This window comes from Eptatretus burgeri, chromosome 4 (genome assembly GCF_056783735.1).
Source record: "Eptatretus burgeri isolate ZD-2024b chromosome 4, Ebu_testis_v1, whole genome shotgun sequence".
Taxonomy (NCBI): Eukaryota; Metazoa; Chordata; class Myxini; order Myxiniformes; family Myxinidae; genus Eptatretus; species Eptatretus burgeri.
The window spans coordinates 76100110-76124157 of NC_140964.1; the positions used below are offsets into that span (position 1 = coordinate 76100110).

General features: G+C 43.5%; 1 protein-coding gene across 10 annotated transcripts in view; it reads right to left on the minus strand.

Annotated features, from left to right (window-relative positions):
* The window catches only part of SLC35D4 (solute carrier family 35 member D4), a 98664-nt gene that overhangs the window by 16412 nt on the left and 58204 nt on the right, over window positions 1-24048 (minus strand). For 4 of the 10 annotated variants that reach the window (XM_085878753.1, XM_085878749.1, XM_085878752.1 and 1 more), the window contains 3 exons: window positions 7033-7110; window positions 5567-5660; window positions 475-552 (listed from right to left, as the gene is read on the minus strand). In XM_085878753.1, the coding sequence (XP_085734879.1) occupies window positions 475-552; window positions 5567-5660; window positions 7033-7110 (250 nt within the window). Of the gene's footprint in view, window positions 1-474; window positions 553-5566; window positions 5661-7032; window positions 7111-18945; window positions 19415-24048 lie in introns of those variants that run through there. The other 6 variants (XM_085878754.1, XM_085878750.1, XM_085878747.1 and 3 more) reach the window with 4 other exon arrangements.

A 24048-nucleotide genomic window follows, 5' to 3' on the forward strand; every position in this document is an offset into this window, starting at 1 on the left:
TAGACACCCCCCCTGCTTTCTAGTTTACCTTCACTTTCCTTCCCAATCCTCCCTTTATTAATGATCCCTCTCCTGCCTTCAAATGTATTCAAATTCCACGTCCATCCATCCATCCATTAGGACCATACTCTGTGCAGAGCGTTGGTGCCGCCGAAGCAGTCTCCTTGGCTATTGGGAACAATCCTGGACGGGTCGCCACTCCGACACAGTATACCAGCATGCTGGCACTCATTTTGCCGACCTCGGAAGGATGACAGGCAGAGTCAACCCCACCTGGTGTTAATTCAACAGCTGAGCGGGATTTGAACTCAGGACCCTAGGATCCCAAGCCCACTACCCTAACCATTAAGCCAACACCAGTCATAAATTCCACGTCATATGCACGATTACTCTCCGTAATAGTATTTGGCCTTGAATCAAAAATAAACGATTATGGATTGGTGACATGGGAGTTGTGAGGTTTGATGTACTCACGTTTCCATAGATAACCGCCGTAGCCAAAGTGCGCACCAATTCTGAAACGCTCTGTAAAGCCAGGAAGACTGGAATCGGCTGAAAGATGGGCACAGAATGAGACATTTTCTATTATCATAACGATCACGATTAGAGACAGGCATATGCTTTTGCAACAGCGTCAGAGTGGTACAGAGGAAAAGGAATTTCATCCCAGAATACAATGATTGTACAAAACGGACCGATTGAAGTTCAGATCAAACGCCAAATAAATCGATATGGTGAATGAGATTTGAAGCTTTAATTACAGCTCGGAGTTCGTCATGATGAAAGCAAGAGGGAATGGGTCCAAATTAAGAAGGAAATCTATACGTGTATGCGTGCATCAGTGTGTCTCCTCCATAACTCCAAAACCATGAAACCGAGCAGCGTGAAACTTTGTATGCACACCAAAAAAAGACTCCAAGGAAGTGTACGAGTGAAAATTGGATGTTTGGATTAATTAAAACACCCCTTTTGAAGATAATTAACAGCCTTATTTAATTATATCCTTCATTGGGCGATCGATCCTGGGTCACCTCGCTCCCTGGGGTCTTCAGGCGCTTCCTGGGTCACTTTTTCCCTTGGTAAGCAACGATTTCTTAACAATAAAGTCTTTCCTCACTAATATTATCGAATGAATGTTCATTATAGCTATGAATCGCTGAACACATCGCTTTTGTAAGTACTATAGTTTTCAAATTCAGAGCTTCGAGCAATTTCATGCATTATACGATACGATTTTCCACGATCTGCTCTCATGGACTAATTAAAGTACATCATCAAAATATTTCAGTTATGAGGATCGGATATCGTCCGGACTAAATAAGTGTTGAAATCTGTTGTGAAATCTGATCATTTAAAGAAATTAACGAGTCTTATAACTAAGCCGATGTACCGATTTACTTTAAGCAACCAAGGTTATGTTCCCTCCTCCACACATACACAAGAAAATGTGTAATTTCCAAAGCATTAAACTTGTCTTTTTCTACTGTTTGGAGAATTATATTGAGTGAACATAAGATTTAGTAACTCGCCAAAATTAAGCAGCTTCATTGAGCTGTACGATTTAATGCATTCATTGCTTGACCTCGTGCCCTGTCCCACTGAGGGATTGCTTCTCCGTTGCATCTGCCAGATCTGTGTCTATATTTTCAAAGGTTTCGCGGAGTTCTCCACAGGGAATCAAACCAAATCTGGTGAAAAACAGACATTTTTAAATAAAGTTATAACGTTTGCGTGGACCGCGAACGATGTACCACATGACACTTGCACAGACGAGGAGGCAGAATGGTGGATTATCTGCAATGTTTTTCAGTGACGATTGAACTTTGCGATGTCTCCAAGGTTGTTCTGCATTAAGCTGCAACTCTTATATCGATAAAATCGTTATTTGAACGAATTCATTTTATTTCATTAACTGCTGTGTGTGTGTGTGGTGAAGACCGGCTTTAAAGTTAAAGGAATCCCATATGATATGCAGCGACAGCTGAGCCAACCATTCATTATCAACCATTTAATTGGAGTGCTTAAGCCACTTGCCGAATGCCTTAAAGTCGATGGCGGAACTGCACTACATCCCTCTGAGCGAATCGTTCACTCACTGCTGACGCTTTTGCCCACCACATCATTCAGAGCGAGTGGTTCATGCTCCGCCGCCCTGAGCGAGTGGTTGTGAAATAACACCCGATTTCCAAGCCGTTTGCCGTATTAACATGTTTTCGAAATTACTGAGCCAAATTTTTTTCCACCCGTCACACGTAGCTGTTTATAAAGATTAATGTTTGTGAACATATCCCTGAAACGTCGAGATAAATGCGGTATTGTTTTTCAGTGAAAGTTACTCATGGTTTTTGGGTTGTTGCCGACATCAGCCGTGTGTGTGTGTGTGTGTGTGTGTGTGTGTGTGTGTGTGTGTGTGTGTGTGTGTGTGTGTGTGTGTGTGTGTGTGTGTGTGTGTGTGTGTGTGTGTGTGTGTGTGTGTGTGTGTGTGTGTGGTGTGCGCGCGCGCGCACGTTTATAAAGCATCTCACTCTCACTCATCCTTGCTCTGCACCCTCCTCCCACTCTCCCCCTCCCCTCTGTCTCCGAATGTGTCCAGGTGGTGTTCGTCTCTGGATGCGTCCGGGTGGTAATTAATTCTCCACTGCACATCTGCCTTCCCTTCCTCTCACCTTACACCATCTTCCCTTTCCCCTCCCCCCCATCCCTCTCCCTCCTCCCCCCATCTCTCTCCCTCCTCTACCCCATCCCTCAATCTCCCTCCCCTCTCCCCCAATCTCCCCACCCCTCTCCCCCTCTTTTTTTTCTCCCTCCACCTTTAGTATTCACGTCAGCAAAGCAACAGGTGGTATTTGCTGGTAATGAAATAAAGAGAAAGCTGGTAGGGGTGGGTGAGGGGAAGAGAATAGAGGAATACGAGGGAAAGGGAGCCGGCAGAGAAATGACGATTGGGGGGGGGGGTGGAGTGGAGGGGGTAGTGGTTAAAATATGTGTTGCTGTTGTTACATCAGACTGGACACCGACTTATTGTAACATACCAAAACTTACATCCCATGTACTCGACGATTCAGCATGGGCTGGCCAAGATGGCCGAGTTCGAGGGACACATATTGGCCTCGAAGCTGTCTACACCGAGTTTGAAACTCTGCCCAGCTGCAAACTGTCATTCCGGTGTCTCACAGGCAGGGCGCTGCATCAATGCATGTCATCCCTCATATATGAGTTGGGGACGTTAAAGAGTCCCATCTGTCAACATTAGTTGGGGACATAAAAGATCCCACGGCGTCCTTCCTGAAGAGTAGGCGAGTTATTGCCGGCACCCTGGCAAAAAAATTAAATTCTAAATTCTTGCACTAACCTATAAGAGGGTGTTGCATCAATGGCACAGCTGTACCCTCAGCCAATGATGCTATTCACATTCTTGTGCTGCATACAAAAGATAATTTAGCACCTGCTTGTCAAAGCAAATAAAAATTATTGGGTAGTCCATCTAGTCGAAAAAAAAAAAGATTTTTTTTCCTACCCTTATTATCAGTATTTCCGTCGATATGTTTGTCTGTGTCTGTTGGGTAGTCGATAGAGTCAAAAAAAAAATCTCAAAAATTTTTTTGAGATTTTTTTTTCTACCCTTATCAATATTTCCGTCGATGTTTGTCTGTCTGTCTGTCTGTCTGTTGGGTAGTCAGAAAAAAAATTTTCAAAAATTTTTTTTGAAATTTGTTCTTCCCTTATTATCAGTATTTCTGTCGATATGTTTGTCTGTTGGGTAGTCGATCTCGTCGAAAAAAACAATTTTTTCAAAAAAATTTTTTTTGAAATTTGTTCTACCCTCATTATCACTTTTTCCGTCGATATGTTTGTCTGTCTGTTGGGTAGTCGATCAAGTCGAAAAAAAAAAAATTTTTTGATCTCCCCTTATTATCAGTATTTCCGTCGATATGTCTGTCTGTCTGTCTGTCTGTCTGTCTGTCTGTCTGTCTGTCTGTCTGTCTGTCTGTCTGTCTGTCTGTCTGTCTGTCTGTCTGTCTGTCTGTCTGTCTGTCTGTCTGTCTGTCTGTCTGTCTGTCTGTCTGTCCGGTCCAGTGCTCCGTTAATACAATGGTGATTTCGATGAAACTTGGTTGGTAGGTTCATACCATGACCTAGTTGTGTGCAAATGAGAATCGTTACTATGGACACCACCGTTGCCTAGCAACAGGACTTTGAAATTTTTGAAAAAAATCATAAAAAAATTATTTTTTCGAAAATCAAAAATCGAGCCACGAGCGACTGTGGGCAGTACATTCAGCCATATTGTCAAAAATTTCCAGCCGGATTCTATGAAAAATGTCGGAGAAGATAGACTTTGAATGAACCCTTGTCGAAAACAATTAAAAAAAACGAAGTTCGTTTTATCTCAGAGACTACGAGTCAGATATACATGAAACTGGTATGGTAGGTTCATGGTATGTCCTAGTTATGTGTGAGAAAGAACCATTGCTAAGGACCCCTCCGTTGCCTAGCAACGGCCGACGACCCATGTCCGCCTACCGGCTTGTTATAATGCCTCTCATTTCGAATCTTAAAGTGCAGCAGATTACACAAGGAACTTGAGATTGATGACACAAGGAACAGCAACACAGAGCAGGACCCAAAGGAAAGCATTTGGACATTTCTGCAGTCATAACTTCTTCTTAACAAGACATCAGCCCAGGAAAGGAAAAAGGGGAGGAGCATATGGGACTTGAGTCAAATGGGTGGGGGGAGGGGAAAATATTTTGCTCATTACCTCTGCCAGCGAAGGTGGACAGAGGTTATGTTTTCACCCCCGTCTGTCTGAGCACGAGATCTCAAAAAATTATTGACGATTCGGACAAAATTTGGTGGACATGTTGCGTGTTTGTGACAAGGACGAGACGATTCGGTTTCGGGGAAGATCCGGATCCCGTTACAATAAGTTTTTATTTTTTTTTGCAAAGCGATTCTTCACCATCGAGAGATGGGGCTAAAAACGACACAGAGCACGATATTTTAAAACGTTGTGGACGAGTTACGACAAAACTTGATGGATGAGTTGGGGAAAAGTAACAAGAACAAGCCGATTCCATTTTGGAGGTCGGGATCCAGATCCGACCTGTAGTTGAGATGCAAAACGTAAACTGTTCAGCTTGGCGGAAGTATGCACTCTACCGAGTTCTAGTTTGCTGATGTAATAAGTGGATGTCTCCTAATGTTGGGCACTCAAGTTCAAGGTTTTGGACAATCAAGTATCAAATATCTCAATCATCTGGGTTTGTAATGACCATGAACACCGACTGGACATCTTCTCAAAGTATGCACCATACATCACAAGTGCTTCATTTTCTTGGGATCCTGAGTTCGTGTGGAATGATAGAAAGTTGGAGGGAATGATAAACTAAAATTGATTCAGAAAATGAATTAATCAAAAAGGTGAGCGACTTCCACACAAATTTCATGTACCAAGTGGCACAGCTTGGCAATGGCAACATAATTAAAAGTGACAACACGGTGCGGTTGCAATCATGGTGGTAAATGCATGGTCACCACACCGGTCAGAGAGCAAAAGACCCACCATTTGTGACATGGCGCGAGAGCCGCAGTAGATCACTCCAATGTACAAAAGCGAACCCGGAAGCCACGGCACAATGACAGTCCTGTAAGACACACTTCACCACCAAGCGTCACGACATTGAACACAGTCGAACCGCCCGAGCTGTTGAACACTTATCTGTAAAAATAAGCAACAACTATGTTCGACCTCCACCACCAACAAAGAAACTTTTAAACACCTACCGTTGTGAAAGTAGTTAAAATAAAGTAAACCATCTGTTGTTGCTGTAACCTCACTCCTTTTCAACAAGGAAGTGAAAATTTGGACAACTGGAAGCACCCGCTCCCTACAAGAGCCACCAAGGGGGTCATGTTATTATATTTATGCCTATTTTACTCCAAAGGGTCCCAGGATTACACATCCAAGAAACGGTTGCGATCGGTTCAGCCGTTTTTGCGGTACCTGGGAACAGACAGACGGTGAAATATAGTAAGATTCCATTTGAACTCGGTCTGCTTCTGTACTTCTCGTGTTAGGAGGATGGATCAAGCTCGATGGTATTCTGTCCGACAGGTTTTCAAATCGGTCTCGTGGCAAGGAATACACCTGAAGGTTTGCCGTTACCTTCACAGCAACAATTAGAGCAGGAATTTGTAATTTGTTCAAGGTGCCGGCGATAACTCACCCACTCTTCGCGAAGGACACAAAGGATCTTTAACTTCCACCAACTAATGCCGTAACACTTAACTTCCATTCAATGGAGTGTATTTATTGATGCAACATGTCACCTGTGAAACGCCAGGGTGACAATTTAGAGTCAGAAGGCAAATGCCATCTGACCTATCATGCCAACCCAAAAAGGATGACTATTGAAGAAATTTTCTCTAAAAAGGTCAGACTAAAAAGCCTTTGTGAGGGTTGGGTTGGCCGGTTTAGTGTTCCTATCTGAACCAATGGCCTCGTGATGCAGTAGGACATGGATCACCCATGTTCAAAGTTCAAATCCCATCTGCAATAGGTACAATTTGCCCATTAATACGAGTTCCCTTTCAAGGAACTTCGCCACAGGAGGTCATTAGGCCCATCAAAGCCTGCACTGTTATTACCAACTCGGAGTTGTTTGTCAGTACACTATCCTTTTTAAATGCTGAGCATCAAGCAAAGAAGCAGCACGTACCATTTATTAAAGTCTTTGGTGTGACCGAAGGGCAACGATGACTCATCGTAATAAAGAAAGGCCATAGAGCCTATTTAGTGTGGCATAAGAAACAGAGCGAGATATAATAAAACATTAATAATTGTTATTGTTGCATCAAGGAGCACCCATGACTGGTTTGTGAAGGTCTCAATGCCCACTACCTTTCAAGGAAGAGAAGTTAAGGTGCAGCTTTGTCAAAAAGTTTTCAATAAATCTCCATCATACATGTGCTACAGGAGTTTACCCACCATATGTACCACCTCGAGTGTGATGGAGCGGTTATACGCACCTTGACAGCTGATGCAGATCCACGAGACCAAACTGCCCGCAAGTGAACAGCAAGAGAAATCCAATTAATGTCTGCCATCTGAGAGCACACCGATCACACAACCAGGTGAACACCACCACTTAGTGGATTGAAACAAAATTACAATTTGGCATTTTTATATAAAGTCCCTTGCAGAGGGAAGTAAAACATCAACAAACTAGAAGGGCACTCGGTAGAGCGCATACCTCCGCCCCGTAATGCCTCATCCACGAGAACATATCGGGCCCAATACTTTTTTGAAATATCATGTTATACAGAACTGTATCGTTTCTGGCTCTGTCAATGCTGAAGAATCACTTTTAAGATTAAATAATGCTCGTACCCAGATCCAGATTCGAATCTTCACCAAAATCGAATCAAATCGTCCTTGCCACACACCCAACGTGTCCACCAAGTTTCATCCGAATCGTCCACAACTTTTTGAGATATCGTGCTATATATTGGTTTGACCCGATCTCTCAACGGTGAAGAATCACTTTAAAAATTCTAGTAGTCAGATCCGGATCCGGATCCGGACCTTCACCAAAATCTAATCAGTTTGTCCTCGTCACACACTGAACCTGTCCACAAAATTTCATCCGGATCCGTCCATAAGTCATCACGTTGTCTGCTATGTTTGTCAATGGTATTGCATTCCACCCAAAATTATTCTGTTCAATTGAAACAAGATCAACAATAAAGAGGGTGGGGGTGGGGGTGGGGGTGCTCGACTCTCGATAGCATCCCAAGTCACGTGTAGTTATCTTTCCACAATTCAGGAAGACAACCACCGAAGGATATGAAAACATATTCACAAATATCCTCCTCCACATCTCTCCAACTATTGTCTCCTCTGTTTGGATGGGTACCTGACTCCATCGCGGGGGTGGAGTCGCAGTTTACATCAAGAACTCCATTTATTTCTTACTATCCCTGTACTGCTCGCACCCCTCCAAATCTCCAAGTAAGCTAGCTGCACACATCCTGACACTTCTTCACACGTGGTGATTTTAACCATGCCAAGTTGCTGGGCATTGGTACCTTGCTCTTCAACCAGACAGGGAACGGCAGCAAACAACTTCTGTGACTCCATGGGCCTGACTTCCCACACGGTCTAGTGGTTAGGATACCTGGTTTACACCCAGGTGGCCTGGGTTCGATTCCTGTTCTGGGCACCACACTTACAGGAGTTGCGACCGCTAGTGTAGTGACTCAAGTAAAATTGAGTGGAATACAATCAAAAGGTGAGGGCGTGCGTAAAAGCAACAAACTACGATGTGAAAGCAACAAACCAAGTTCGCTCAATCAGATGATGATGATGATGATGATGATGATGATGATGGGCCTGACTCAATCTCTAAACTTTGACCTGAATTTCTGCCATTGGCAGAATCTCCATCTTGTGCCATGTCGTACCCTAACCCTCTGCTGGGACGACTGCATCTGCATCTCTCTGCTGATAAAGGGAACAAGTCCTTCAATCCTGGAAAATCTCAGTCTCACTCTATCGTCACAGAATGATAATCAAATGAACCCACTTCTCTATTTCCTTGGTCATCCACTGGAAGAGGTTCAGCCTCTTCATCAGCCATGACATTTCCAGTGAAAACCACCGAGCCAAACTGGCCTCCAAAGCCAGCCGTCGATTGGACATCCTCCATCGGGGAAAATCTTTCTTTAGAAAAATCATAATTACTCTCAGACCACAAGGCCTTCATCTGAACCTTAATGGAGTACTACTTTCACCTTTCGGCTGGCACCCCCACCTCACACCCATCATGTTTTGATGTTGTGGTATCCAAGGCCCACAATATCATTGGCATCTCTGAATATGAAGCAGAATCTCTGGGCCTGTTGATCCCAAAATCTTACTGCTCACATCCACTCATTTGTATTGTTCCTCTTTTCTCCAACCGAAGGAACCAAAATTCCTGTCTGTTCAATCTCATTTTTCTCTCCACAGCTTAACCAACTATATCTATCTATACATATATACGTATATTTTTTACTGAAACTCTCATCACGTATGTATGTATGTATGTTCCCGAAATACAGCGAAAACGCTACATGACAGTGCAAACATTTTAGTGCCATCTTACTCACCATTCGCCGGCGATGTGCAGTATCAAGTTTCGTTCAAATCAGGCAACAAAAAATTATTTAAAAATCAATTCCCGATTCAGTCAAGTACTCTTGGGGATGCAAACAACCTCAGCGGTATAGTTCGCTGGAGCTATCTTTTTTTTTTTTCTTGAAATGATTTATTTTTAAATCTTCAAACATTTAATATAGACAAAGAACGATTTCTTTTTAAGCATAAAATAAACCGCCATTTTGATGTAATACTTCCATATTCGTTAATAAATAAAATTGTGTTTAGAAGATTACGCACAATAATTTCTTCGACTTTCTTTTCTCGGTTTTTTTTTTCACATTGACCCGCAATATCAAGTTTCGTTCAAATCGGGCAACGAAAAAAAATTATTAAAAAATCAATTCCCGATTCAGTCAAGTACTCTTCGGGATTATTTGATCAATGCAAACAACCTCAGCGGTGTAGTTCGCTGGAGCTATCTTTTTTTTCTTTTTTTTTAATCAACCGCTGTCACAACGGGAACCCAATGAGTTAACAGGTCATCTAGTTACCCAAGTAAAGCGTTTCTCAACCTTTGATGGCCCATGGCCCCCCTACCGAGTCGCTTAACAATCGTGGTCTCCTGCCCTTCAATAAAAGATGCAGATTTCGTTTTATGAAATTTATTTACTCTGTATTGCTAAGAAAAATGTTTACTTTGATTTATCTTTTAAGACTATCAATGAGACACTTGCTGTTGGGCTTGTCTGATGAGGCCTCTTGTGTGCGGCTCCGTCTTGGACACAGCAAGGCGAATATCGTTCCCAAAGTCAAGACGGTTTGTGGACTTCGTTATAATGGTCGCAAGGTCAGAAAATCCAGATTCGCAAAGATATGTTGTGGCGAATTGAATGAGCATTATGGATGCCTTCTTGCTGAGTAGTGGATACGCATCCTGAACAGACAACCAGAAGGTGGAGAGGTCTTCTTTGTTACTGAAGACCAGCTTCATTGCTTTTGAAACCTTCAACTCTGCCAGCTCCTCTGCTTCGTCTTCAGTAGGTTCAATTTTGGCGTTAATCGGGTCTTTGTGCCACGGCGGAACATCCAACGGTGCATCGTCGAAATACGATTTGAACTCGGCGGAGAGATTGTCGAGATGTCTAGTGATGCAATCTTTGATGCCGATGGGAAGCTCAATCCTCTGCGTCTGCAGGTGCTCGTCCAAGAAAGGAAACGAGGCAGTGGACCCGGCCTTGATTCGTGCCTGCCAGACTTCCATTCGAGCAGACAGTCTGGCAAGCTTGTCTTGAACGTCACTGACTGTCACATCACGGCCTTGCAAGGACTGGTTCATTTCGTTGAGTCGGCCGAATATATCGGCCAGGGAGGTGAGCATCATGACGAACTCTTCATTGTCGAAGTGGACATGGAGGATGTTTTCGTTGTCTCGCAGGAAGATTTCCACCTCAACCCGGAGTTCATACAGCCGAGAGAGGCATTTCCCCCTCGATAGCCAACGGACTTTGGTGTGGAACAGAAGTCCAACATGTTCCGCTCCCATTTCATTGGCCAGGAGTTGGAAGAGCCGATGATTTTTGGCCTTCACATGAATGAAGTTGATCACTTTGACCGCGATGTCCATGACTTCCAGCAAACGAGGCGGAAGAGTCTTTGATGCAAGAGCGTATCGGTGTAGCGAACAGTGGGAGGACGTCACATGGGGCCATTCGTTCTTCACAAGCGTGACGAACCCTCCTTTGACGCCGAGCATCGCTGGGGCACCATCACTATAAATGTGCTTGAAATTCTGCCAACCGAGTCCATTAGCTTCAAAAAAAAAAAAAAAAAAAAAAAAAAAAAAAAAAAAAAAAGAGTCCACAATAGCTTTGATATCTGCTGCTGTCATTGTGGTTGGCAGGGTATTGCAAAACAAGAACTCTTCCTTCATCTTTCCCTTTCTCTCATAGCGAGCGAAGGCGATCAACTGGCTCTCCAGGGCGGTGTTGGTAGACTCGTCTAATTGAAAGCTAGCCTGGAGCGTGCTTTGTTTGATTTCGGAGCAACCTTGATGGCACACATCAGCGGCCATGTCGTCAATCCGTCGTCGGATCGTGTCATTAGAGAGCGAAACTTGCTGGATCTTCTTTTTCGCCTCTGGTCCGATCATCAATTCCACCATTTTCTCTGTACATGGCTTGATAAGGTCCTCAGCAATAGTGTGCGGCTTCTTGCACTTCGCAATTCGGTATGCCACTTCGTAGCTGGATTGAAGAGCAGGTTTTTCTTCTGGCCGGAATCAAAATTTGGGAAGTGTCGCTTCACGGTCATATTGTGATCATTTCGCAGACAGAGCGTTGATATTATCTTCCTTCCTTCCGGGATGCATCTTGTCGCGATGGTTTGAAAGTTTGGAAGGACGTAGTGACGCATTTGACATCACGACCGAGCAGTGCAGACATTTCGCGCATTCCATGCCATCTCGACTGACATTCGTGAATCCAAACTTCACATAGCTGTCATTCCATTTTCGAACCTTCGACATCTGAGAAAAAAATTGAAAAAAACAAAATTCTCACGTTTTTATAAACATTGGTTTACTATGAATGCTCTGTGGGCTCCGCCTTCTCTTTTAAAATCGTGGCTAAACTCATCTACCCTTTTTACTTTGACACTATGACCGGAGACTCGTCACCTTAATTGTACATTACAAGCTTCTGCATTCTGAATCGCAGTTTTTTGGCGTCCGCTCATGGCCCCCTGGTCGAAGGCCGATGGCCCCCTTGGGGGGGCCACGGGCCCCCGGTTGAGAAACGCTGCTCTAGTATATACACAAATCTTGTTGGTATTGGCGACCACGACTCCCCCCCCCACCACCAACCAACCAACAGGTCAGGTATGGGAGCATGTGCCAGAACAGCGCGTCGCTGCGTCCACTTTCAGCCGGTACTCCAGGGGCCTCCTTCTGGCCATCCCCCAGGCAGATGCCAGGCCCATCCCCATCTCCTTGAGATGATGGTCAACCTGCTGCAACCACGAGGCACATGGTCGGCCCACTGGCCTGCTCCACTCATGACACCCTCTCGCTGAGAGAATCTGGTGAGCAGGATCAGCGTCAGGAAAACGAGCCACATGTCCATACAGCCGCAACTGATGCTCACGGACTATGCAGGTAACAAATCTCATCTGAGTCTCTCTCAGCAACTGCTCGTTGGACACAAAATCCGACCAGCGATAGCCAAGGATTCTCCGAAGAGACCTGGTACCAAAGGAATTAAGTCTCTGTCTCAGATCCTTGGTCAGAGTCCAAGTCTCACATCCATAGAGCAAGACTGGAAGTACCAAGGACCTGAAGACTCGGACTTTCGTCCTCCCGCACAGGTACCGGCAGCGCCACACCCCATGATCCAGTGAATCCATGACTCCCAGGCCCGACCTAGATGTCTATTGACCTCTGACTCGCAGCCAGCAGAGACATGAATATCACTGCCAAGGTAAGTGAATCTCTCCACGACCTCAACATGTTCACCACAAACAGACACAGACAGGACAGCAGCATCCAATATGTCACCGAAAGCCTGGATCTTAGTTTTGACCCAAGAAACCCGTAATCCCAGTGGCTCCGACTCCTCATTCAGCACCTTGAGGGCCCCCAAGAGGATGTTTAAAGTCTCCGCAAAGATGACTGCATCATCTGCAAAATCAAGGTCCGAGATCTTGACATTCCCAAACGATGCACCGCAACTTGATCTCTTCGACATCCTCCCCAAAATCCAGTCCATACAAGTGCTGAAAAGTGTGGGGGCAAGTACACATCCCTGACGAACTCCAGTAACAACTGGAAATAAGTCAGAGATGGTACCACCACACTTCACAGCACTCTCAGTACCAGAGTAGAGTTCAGACATCAGATCGATCAGTTTTGGTGGCACCCCACGAAGACCAAGAATCCTCCAGAGGACATCCCGATTCACTGAATCGAACGCTTTACAGAGATCAACATAGGGTGCAAGCAGCCCCTGCCGAAACTCTCGTCTGCATTCGGTGAGGACACGAAGGGCAAGGATACGGTCAATCGTTGACCTCTTTGGTGTAAAGCCTGACTGCTCTGGACGCTGGTGCTCAAGCAGATGGTGGAGAACCCTATCGAGAATTATCCGAGCAAAGACCTTGCCCGGCACTGAGAGCAGCGTCACCCCTCGGTAGTTGTTGCAGTCTTGGCGATCACCCTTCCCTTTCCAGAGAGGGACAACAAGGCCCCTCTTCCACTCAGTTGGGATGATGCCTGTGTTCCAGGCAGAGCACAAAACTGCATGCAACGACACGAGTGCAGCATTTCCACCAGCCTTGAGAAGTTCAGCATGGATGCCACAGATCCCTGGAGCTTTGCCCCGTTTCAACTGGTTCACCGCAGCCCGTGTTTCCACAAGCGAAGGTGGACCACAGTTGATTCGAGGGTCAGCAACAGGGATTGTAACACCCTTGACGTCCAAGTCGACAGCTGGGGGATCAGCCTGGTACAACCGCTCAAAGTAACCGGCCCAGTGGGCCTTCACTTCAGACTCCTCTGTCAAGAGCCTACCACTCTCTGCTCTAACTGCAGTGCTCCGAGGGATGGGCTTGGATGAACACAATGCGCTAATTCCCCTGTAAGAGGGACGAGAATCACCTGTCCACAGGTGATGCTCTACCCCCTCACAGATTCCTCACACATAGGCCTCCTTGTCCACCCTCAGTGCACGTACGGTTTTACGCCTCAGCTCCCCGAACAGCTCAGCTCTGCCATTCAGCCCGGCCCTGTGACTCTGGTCAATGGTATCCAGTGTCCCTTGAGAGACAAAATTCTTCTTTGCCCTGCGGTGAGTTCCAAGACATCCACCGGCAACATCAAGGATGGTGGTCTTGAAGGTACTCCACAACTCTTCAGGACCCTCCAAAGCACCCAGACCCCCCAAGTGTCCACTCAGCCTGTTCGCAAACTCCTCAGCTACTCTCTCATCCCTGAGCTTGCCAACATCCAGCCAAGGCTGGGATGGTACCATTCTCCAGGATTTAAGGTGCAGCTTTGGAGTTGCTACAACAAGCCTGTGGTCAGTACTGAGGAACTGAGCACTCCGGTAGACCCTGCAGTTCTGGATCATCCTCCAACGACTGTCAATGAGGACATGGTCAATCTCCTTTGCCACACCGCCAGCGTTGGAATACCAAGTCCAGCGATGAGCTTGTGGGCGCTGAAACCATGAGCCAGCCACCCTAAGTCCATGACTTCTTGCAAATTCAAGGAACTTATTGCTATTCTGGTTCATAGTTCCTGACCCATGGGGACCAACACACACCTCATAACCATCCCTATCAGTTCCAGTCGATGCATTGAAATCCCCCAAGACTAGAAGTGTATCTCGTCTGGGGCACTGATCAACCACAGACTCGAGCGTGGCATAGAATGCGTCCTTCACGGTGAGATCACTCGCTTCAGTCGGAGCATAAACAGAGACCAGGGAAATGACACCTAAGGAGTGACGAATCCTTAATCTCATAATACGCTCGTTAACCGGTGTTACCTCAATTATCATTGGAGTCAGCTTATTGGATACAGCTACAGCAACTCCTTGAGCATGGTAACCATCAGAGCGACCAGACCAATAGTAGGTGTAACCACCCACCATTATCTCGCCGCAATCCGGTCTCCGAACCTCAGAGAGAGCTGCAATCCCGATGTTCAAACGCTTGAGCTCAGGTGATCATCCTCTCTTAGGGATAGGACATTCCAGGCACCCACCCGAAGGGACCGCCTCAGGTTAACCCAAGGAGACCGCCGTCTGGTGGACGACACCTCAGCACCACTCCGACACACTCTCCTGCACTCTGACCCAGGGATGTTACCCTGTGGTTTCCCTTCTATCATCAAATATTGGGGGTCCCGAAGGCTTTGCCCCAATCCCGTCATCCGGTGAGCTGCCCTGCGAAGGTAAGCTGCACAGGAGGTACTCCCACGGAGTGGGTTTTCAGATTTTTTTTGTGTTTTGCAGAATGAAGGGTTTTACGGTGACCAGAGTGCAAATCCTGCCACCAACCTCCGAATAAAAAAGTAACCCAACTGCAGGAGGACGTCCGCAGACACAGTTGGGCACTAGATATGGATGGCCGTTGGCTCACAAGGAGCTCCTCCGCCCTTTGACAGGTTTTGTTTTTAATACTGCTGGGTGTCCATATCCAAACACCCTCCTCACCAAAAAACCTGGTGGGGGAGATGGTTTAGTCGCCGACAACCCGACCATGGAACAGGTTAGTACAGGTTTACATGGTACCTGTAGCAGGTCACAGATCTAACCTGACCTGACATTTTGTGTCCAACCAACCATACTTGTGGTCTTTTCTGCCTTCATTAACCCTCTCCAAGCCCGCTCCTACCTTTTCAGGTTATTGGGTTTTCTCACCTCTGCTGTAGGATATCTGCCAGCCCAAACCACACCAACAACCCAAGGTGTTAACAAAAGTGGAAATGCTTGAAGGAAAACAAAGACTATTTATTTGGTGAAATGTTTTTCTTGGTGTTTTCATGAAATGTTCTCCAATCTTCCAGCCTGAATGAAGAGCCCAAAATAAGGTCAGTTTTGTCAAAGTGCAAGCAATAACCTTGGCTGAACAACTGGACGTGAAAGGGGCAAGGAAAATGAGCTTTATGTGTGCGTGGGTGATACAAAGATGACTGAGAATCATAATGGTGTGTGTTCGTGCGTTTGCACTGTTAGTTCAACTCTGATAATTGCAAATAACTGAAGGAACTGTTGATGCAAATTCAAGAATTTGTTTGATTATATTAGTTAAGTGTTTCTACATTTTGAATGAATGATTACAAATGCTATAAATCGGATTTGTTTATAGATAAACCAGGACATCACCATTTTAAGCCAGTTCAATCAGACGATTGATTAGTTAAAGTGCAGCATAAGTGAATCTCTCATCTTTCTATTGCAGTTTTTGATGATGTCATGGTGATCATGATATTTCAGTCGCTCATGCTAGCTACACGGTTTAAGTGTTCACAATATTTACGCACTAGTCCATCCAATGACAACACGCAATTTGGCTCAATACATCGCTTGGTCCATCAAATTAAATTGCTGAGAGAATGCTTTTATTAGCAGAATTGCTAATGTGCTCGTTCTCCCAAGCCAGAAGTAGAGGGAATGACGTGGTTTGTAACAGCATGACACACCAACGTAATGAAGCAGAAAATGTTGAGAGAGAGAGAGACAGAGACAGAGACAGAGACAGAGAGAGAGACAGAGACAGAGACAGAGACAGAGACAGAGACAGAGACAGAGACAGAGACAGAGACAGAATGACCCACAAAATTATCCGGTTTATTTATTTGCTGGTTACTGATCAGTGTCTGTGAGCACCACATAAGCACATTGAATTTCAAAAGTTACGTCTACACTGAATATAATCTCAGGTCTTGAAGACAGCTGTTCGCCACCATCTCAGATCATCTCCCGTCCAAAACCATGGTATTTTCTACTTCCATTAACCCTCTCCAAGCCAACGTCTTTCCAAGTCCCCAGTTTTTCCCTTCCTGAGAGTTTGCTTCTGTATCCATCTTGTCCACCCCGACCCTAATTTGTCCCTCAACGCTGCTGTTGGTGTGTCTGTCCCCCCCCCCTTCTTTCTTCTGTTACATCCCGATCCATTCTGTTGTCCAACTCCTCCATGAGCCTCCACTGTGTGCAAAAGAAAAAAAAGAATATTGGGGAAAAACTGCTCACTGCCTTTTTTGGAGACAGCGACAAAGCAGGCACCTTATTGGTCCCATATTCATCGAAGTGACAGTTACGTCACCCTGGTATGTTGTGATGCCTTAAAACGACTTTTTAACTGAGTTTGTGTAACCAGCACGCAACGGTTCACGCAGGATGATGCAATTCCACAGAGTGCGAGAGGTCTCCATTTTGTCCAGAAAACTATTGGTGTGGAATGACTTTACTCTCACGTAGCCCCAACTTGAAACATGCGATTACATTCGATCAGGACAAAGTGTCCTGTGTATTATTTATTTATTTTCGATACAAAAATTGAGGCTTTTACAAGAGTGAGATGGCAGAAGGTAAAAAGCAGCAAATGGACAGTAGTATTGTGAGGAAACAGTTGGACACATAAACGACCAGGGAAAGAAAGAAAGAGACAGTAACTTACAAGTAGTAGTGTTGGATAAGGTAGGGTTAATGGGGGTAAAAAAAAGATTGTGGGTTGGAATGGTGGGGAGAATGGAGGGGGGGGGGGAGTTGACGCAAGTGGAAAATTAGCTTTGATGCCTTGGAGGAAATAGAGCAATTAAACCACCAAAGGTTTCAGACCAGGTCACTCTACCCTGGATATGTTGCTTCTGCTCTCCCAACAATGGATGGAGGTCCTCAATGCCAGACAGGAAATCCGAGTCGTGTCCCTGGACGTATCACGTGCTTTTGACATGGTCTGGCACCCTGCCCTGCTCACCAACTCTCTTCCTATGGTATCCAAGGCCATCTCCACTCATGGCTCGCAGACTTCCTCTCCTGTCACAGTCAACGTGTGGCCCTAAATGGAGTTCTTTCAATCCCCTCTTCCTGTCCAGGCTGGAGTTCCTCAAGGTAGCGTTCTGGGCCCTGTTCTTTTTCTGGTTTTCATCAATGATCTCTCCGACTCTCTGGAAAATCCTCTATATCTCTTTGGTGATGACTCCACCCTCTGCCGTACCATCGGTCATCTCTCAGACCGGCAAGCAGCAGCTTCTCCGCTCATTGCAGATCTGGATAAAAGCACAAACATGTCTTTCAATCCAGACAAATATCACACTCTCACTACGTCTCTCTGAAAGGACCGTTTAGAACCCCCCCCCCCCCAATCCACTTTCTCAACAATCCTCTGGAAGAAGTCCTTTCTTTCAAGCTTCTACGTCTCACTATCTGCCATGACCTTTCCTCGGAAAGCCACATTTCAAACCTCGCCTCCAAAGCCAGTCGCCGACTGGGAATCTTCCGGAGTGCAAAGTCCTTCCTCAGCCCACCTGCGCTCCTGACCACTTACATAGCTTTTGTCCGCAGCCTGATGGAGTACTGCTCTCCCCTCTGGGCTGGTTCTCCTGCCTCCCACCTTTCTCGGCTTCACGCTGTAGAAACCAAAGCATTTTGGATCATTGGCATCTCCCGCAATGAAGCTGAGTTTTTGGGCCTCTCACTCTCTCACCGCAGGCTGGTCGGTGGTCTTTCTGTCTTATACCGTCTCCTCTCCAGCCTCACCCCCCCAACCCCACTCTCTCTGTGATTTGTCCCCACCACATTTCCGCAGGGCGCTCAAGGTCCGCCAACAACCCCCTTCTGGTAAAACTACGAAATTCACGAATCACTGCTCACCTTCATTCTTTCATGCCTCTTTTTTCCCGCCTTTGGAATAAACTCCCTCACTCTATTCAATCCCATTCTTCCCTCCAGGCCTTCAAAACAGTTGTTCATCACCACCTCTTATCATCCCCCATCCAAATCCTCGTTCTTTTCTTCCCTCGATAATCCACCCAAGCCCACCTCCTTCAAATTCCCTGCAATGTCCATCTTGTATTCCCCATGTTCCCTGCCCCATCTCTCTCCCTTCCACAGATCTCCAAATGTCTTTGTTCCCCAATGTTTTGTCCTTCCCACTCCCGCCCCTCTTGTCTCATGCCCCCCCCTTGCTGTGCGTTGTGTGTTAGCTCTCACACGAGCCTCGACTCGACAAGGTATACAAAAATAAGGTTGTTCCACAAATAGGAAATAAATTGAACAAAAGAGTTGATATGTGCAGTCAACCTGGATTGTGGGAGTTCACCAAAGAGGGGGTTAATGGAAGAACGTGTCATGCTGGAGAAGTTGAGCAGGGTTGGAGGACAGATCGCAGAGGGAGTTTGACCAGATGAGAGTCTGTTTATAAAAAACAAACAAACACAGACATGCCTACGATGTGAAAGCAACAAACCTTGTGCTTCTGCCTCATCGCATGAGATTCCAATAATGTTGAGAGCTGTAGATGCTACAGAATTCAGGAGAGACACATGTGATGATGCGGAGCCAACCCATAATGGAGAGCAGAACTCGATTGAGTTACAGTCAAAGGTTGAGCGATTGTGATTTTTCAATGAGGGTAGGTAGTAGATTAATTGGGCTTCTAGTGCAGTCATTCAAATGAATGGGGGAAACTCTGTGATTTAAGGTTAAAAAGCCCGAAACAGGAGTCTGATTTTCTCCCCATTTACCCCTCTCCCATGCAAATGAAATGAAAAAAAAACTGTCTCAAGACTCAAAAGCTCGAACCAAGAGTTTAATCTCTGTCCCCTTCCCCTCCTCCACCCTCCAACCCCCTCCTCCCCGCCCCCCCCTCAATGTTAAATTGGGACCAACTTAAATTGGGATTATAATTAAGATCTGTCCCATTGAGACACTGATTAAAACAACATTTCTTTTATATTATCATTCCATTCAAAGAGTAAGCCAATGAATATTTGTCCATGTTCTACTTCAGGTAATAAATTAATTTTCCAATTACATTCATCACCATCGAGTATGTTCACAAATATTATTTTGGAACTTAGTTCTTGGTCTAAATATCTTTGTTGAGCAGAGATAAAATGATAAACTTCTCTTAATGCTCTTGTTTGATGACCTCCTGAGGCACACATTATTTTCCTTAAGCTCCACCCACTTTTCCTAAGCCCCACCCTATTTTGTGAGGACCACCTACTCTTACATCATTTCCAGTTAATCTCTTTTCCAAAGAATTTTCCAGAATTTCCAAAGGAAACCACACCCACCAGTGTTTCTATATAAAGGCTTGAAACCCAGACTGATTTTAAACATATTTTTACTTTTACTGGGAATGGACTGCTGTGCTGAGCTTGAGTGGGATGACTTTGGAGTTCCTTGGAATTCTACTACTTGTATGGAAATAAACCTTCAAGTTGATGAACTGGATTCAAACCTCTTATCTATTGAGGCAAGATTTTCTTTTCCTATCTACAGAGTTTGATTTAAGCATGTAATCATTTAATAATTAAATCACTTAATTAATACATTATTATTTTCTCTCACAGGAAATTGTATCAGAAATACAAAATGAAAATACTGCTTTTGCCACAACTTGGGACGAAATTGTTGGTTTGATTGAAGACCTTATGAGCGAACAAGACGCAGAGAACGAGCTCAACCTTGATGACTCAACCAAAAAGAGTTATACTTTGGAGACCCGCAAAATCCTGAAAAAGAGTTTTACATCGATGGTACTCATTGTGAGTCATCAAGACAATACCCACTGAACAAGTTATACCTTGATGAGCCAGAATACAAGTTTTACCTTGGAGACTCACAAATTTTGAAAAAATAAAAAATAAAAAAAAATAAAAAAAAAAAAATCAGGAAATGAGTTCTGCCTTGATGGTTTAAATAACTGCCTTGGAGACTCGGGAAAAGGGTTCTGCCAAGATGGTTCGAAATATGGAACCTACCTTGGAGACTCACAAATTTTGAAAAAAAAAAATCAGTAAACGAGTTCTGTCTTGATGGTTTAAATAACTACCTTGGAGACTCGGGAAAAGGGTTCTGCCAAGATGGTTCTAAATATGGAACCTACCTTGGAGACTCACAATTTTTGAAAAAAAAATCAGGAAATGAGTTATCCCTTGGAGACTTTGTAAGTTGGTTTTATTTTGGAGACTTCAAATGTGGGTTATGGCTTGATAACTCACAATGTGATACATATCTTGGAAACTCAACAGGAATGTGGTTATACCTTAGAGACTTGGAAAGTTGGGTTTATTTTGGAGACTTGAAATGTGGTTTCTAAACATATCGATGTAGTTTTGTTGCATGGTGCTTGATGAGAGCAATATCAAGAAAGTTCTGGGAAGAAGATGCAGGAAGGTTCTTACTCCCCCTTTCTACTTCAAACTTGAAAGCCTTAAAAGACAGAATTGGAAGAAGAGAAAAAAAAAACATATTGTTGAAATACGTATTTAAAACAAGGACAAATGTGTCCAAGAGCAGCGTCCTTAAGGTTTTGTCGGCTCAAAAAAAAAAAATTAAAAACAACAACAACTTCCGAGATTTCGTCACGTGCCTTCATTAAGCCATAGCAAAACCCGTCAAAATGCATTTACTATATATAGTGTATTTACGAAATAAATAATATTTACGAAATTACAATACGATAAATGGAATAATCTTTAAATAGTAACGTGAACTTTTCGAAACTTTAAAGCAAATGTCCGAATAAATTTAAAAGTTCATGATAGACGCTCTCAAAAGGCACCGTCTATGTGAGGATGTGTACATGTGCTCAATATTTAAGGAGATCCGGATCTTGTATAAACAAGAGCAGAGTCTGAGATATTAAGGTTTTGTCTTCACAAGAAGAAGAAGAAGAAGAAGAAGAAGAACAAAAAGAAGAAGCAGAAGAATGCCAAGCTCTCGATGAGCAGCGTTCGCTACGCGAGACGCTGATAAAAAGATATTGTGTTGGACAAGGGTTGGGTTGGGGTTGAGATTTTGAATGTGAGGGTTAGGGTGGGTTCAGATTGATTATGCTCCCTGTTCTATTATCACACACACACACACACACACACACACACACACACACACACACACACACACACACACACACACACACACACACACACACACACACACACACGTTAAGCCTTGACTATGTAGTTGAGGATTCTGTTTGGGTTTCACAGATCGAAGAACGTCCCCCATTGCACACACACCAACAAACAAAAGTTAAGCCTTGACTGACTATTCAGTTGAGGATTCTGTGTTTGGGGTTCACAGATCTAAGAACGAATCCCTTGTGACACACAATATATATATATATATATATATTTTTTTTTTTTTTTTTTTTTAAATTTAACCCTCGGCAGATGCCACCTGTTATACACCTTGGTCCTCGAGTGTCCATAAAGGTGTATAGTGGAGGGGAGTGAAGGGCCAACCCATTGCTCCTATGAGTATTATCTGCTTAGTTTTGTCTTTTGCAATTCCTGTAAATAAAATGAACCTAAAATCTCTTCCCCCTTTAAATCATATACCTTATAAGTCCAAGGAACTGTATCTATAACAACAACAATTTTAAAAAGTTCATTTGTCCACTGCTTTGTATAACCTTTTTCAAAATGAGATTTCCACCTATATATTCTTATATTACGATATCACCAACTTTGAACTTAGGTTTTCTGACATTAATCTCTTTTTCATATTTTAATTTTATAAATGTTTCTGATGGTTTCGTATTCGTTGAAGTGTGAATCGTGTCATTATACTTATCTACAATATCCTGAATGAAAGATGACCATTGTTGAGAACAGAGTTGTGTGAATTTTTTTTATATAGTCTCTCTTTTAAAGTACGATTAAAGCACTCAATAACAACGGCTTTTCCTTCATTAAAGGTACTGTATAATGTAATGCTGTTATTTTTTAGAAAATTCATAAATGTCTTGTTATAAAAACTCTCTACCCTCATCAGTCCACAATTTTTTAGGTTTTCTCTTACTTTTATTAAATATCTGTTGAAAGGCTAACATAAGAGTATTACCTGTTTTGTTTTTTAAAGGGACAACCCACGCATATCTACTCCTCAAATCAATAACGGTTAAAGCATACTTGTACCCCTTATCATTATTGAGTTCAATCAAATCAGCGGACCAGATATAATCAACTTCCTTGGAATAAACCTTCCTTCTATGAAACTTTGTGAATATTGGTTTATGTAATTCATCAGCTAATTGTTCTTCAGTCTTAATGACATCATTGGAGCCGATAAGTTTTTTGAATTTCCAAGCCCAAGTTTCAATTTAGTACTGATCATCTTCTTCACGATGAACCTATCAACTTTTTCTTTCAAGGTTGGATTTTGTATCAGAGACAAATTATACAACATTTCTCTATCGGCTTAATGCTTTTCTTCCAAAGTTGTAGTATTCCCATAATCAATATAGTGCCTCAGGCACACTTCATCAACCCTATTGATGGGTTTACTCCATGGTTTAGGATTGTCTGCCTCATCTAATCCTTTTATCCAAGTTTGTGCCTGGACCACAGAAAGAATACCCTGGTAGATGTAATTCCCCTGGTATTCCAGTAGTTGTAAATTTACTTCCTGATAAAAACTTTTGTACATCTCCTCCACGTTTGTGTTTGGAGATAAATTGACTCTTTTTTGAACCACACACTGAACATGTACCTTTTTGTATAACCCTGTTATTTTTACTTTTAAAATATGAGATATTTTTAGTATTAGTTTTCTTTTTACATTTGAGACAATAAGTCATTTATTTATGAGAAAAATTCCTACAGAGTGCAAAAACCTTTTTAGTTTCCATCATGCACATTTGAATCTTAATTTTTAAAACATAAAGAATCCTCAGAAATGTATTCACTCTCTCCTCCATTTATTTAAGAAAAAAATGAAAAACTTTAAAAGTCAATAACTTTCCCTTCAAAACGATGTCAATAGTCTTGTCGAAAATATTTCTAATAGACTTGTCAATTCTTTGTTTTCCTCCTCGGTACATTGAGATTTATTTATTTTCTATAATACCTCCAATCTTTTTTTAATCTCACTGGTTTCCATATTTTGCTAGTTATTTATTCTCTCTCTCTTTCCTTCTCTCTCTTCTCCCTCTCCTCCTCTCTCTTCTCCTTTTCCTCCTCTTCTCTCTCTTCCTCTTCAACTCCTTCCTATCCTTGAATCACTTACACCCCATAGAATATCATATATATATTCATCAAGATTTCTTGTTATTCCTGTATCCAAAATATTTTTTTTTACAACAGGAAACCAATAAAATTTCTTCTGGATTTCTAAAAGAGCCTTGTGTTTTCTTAACTTTATAATTTTTTCATTATTTAACATTTTAATTAA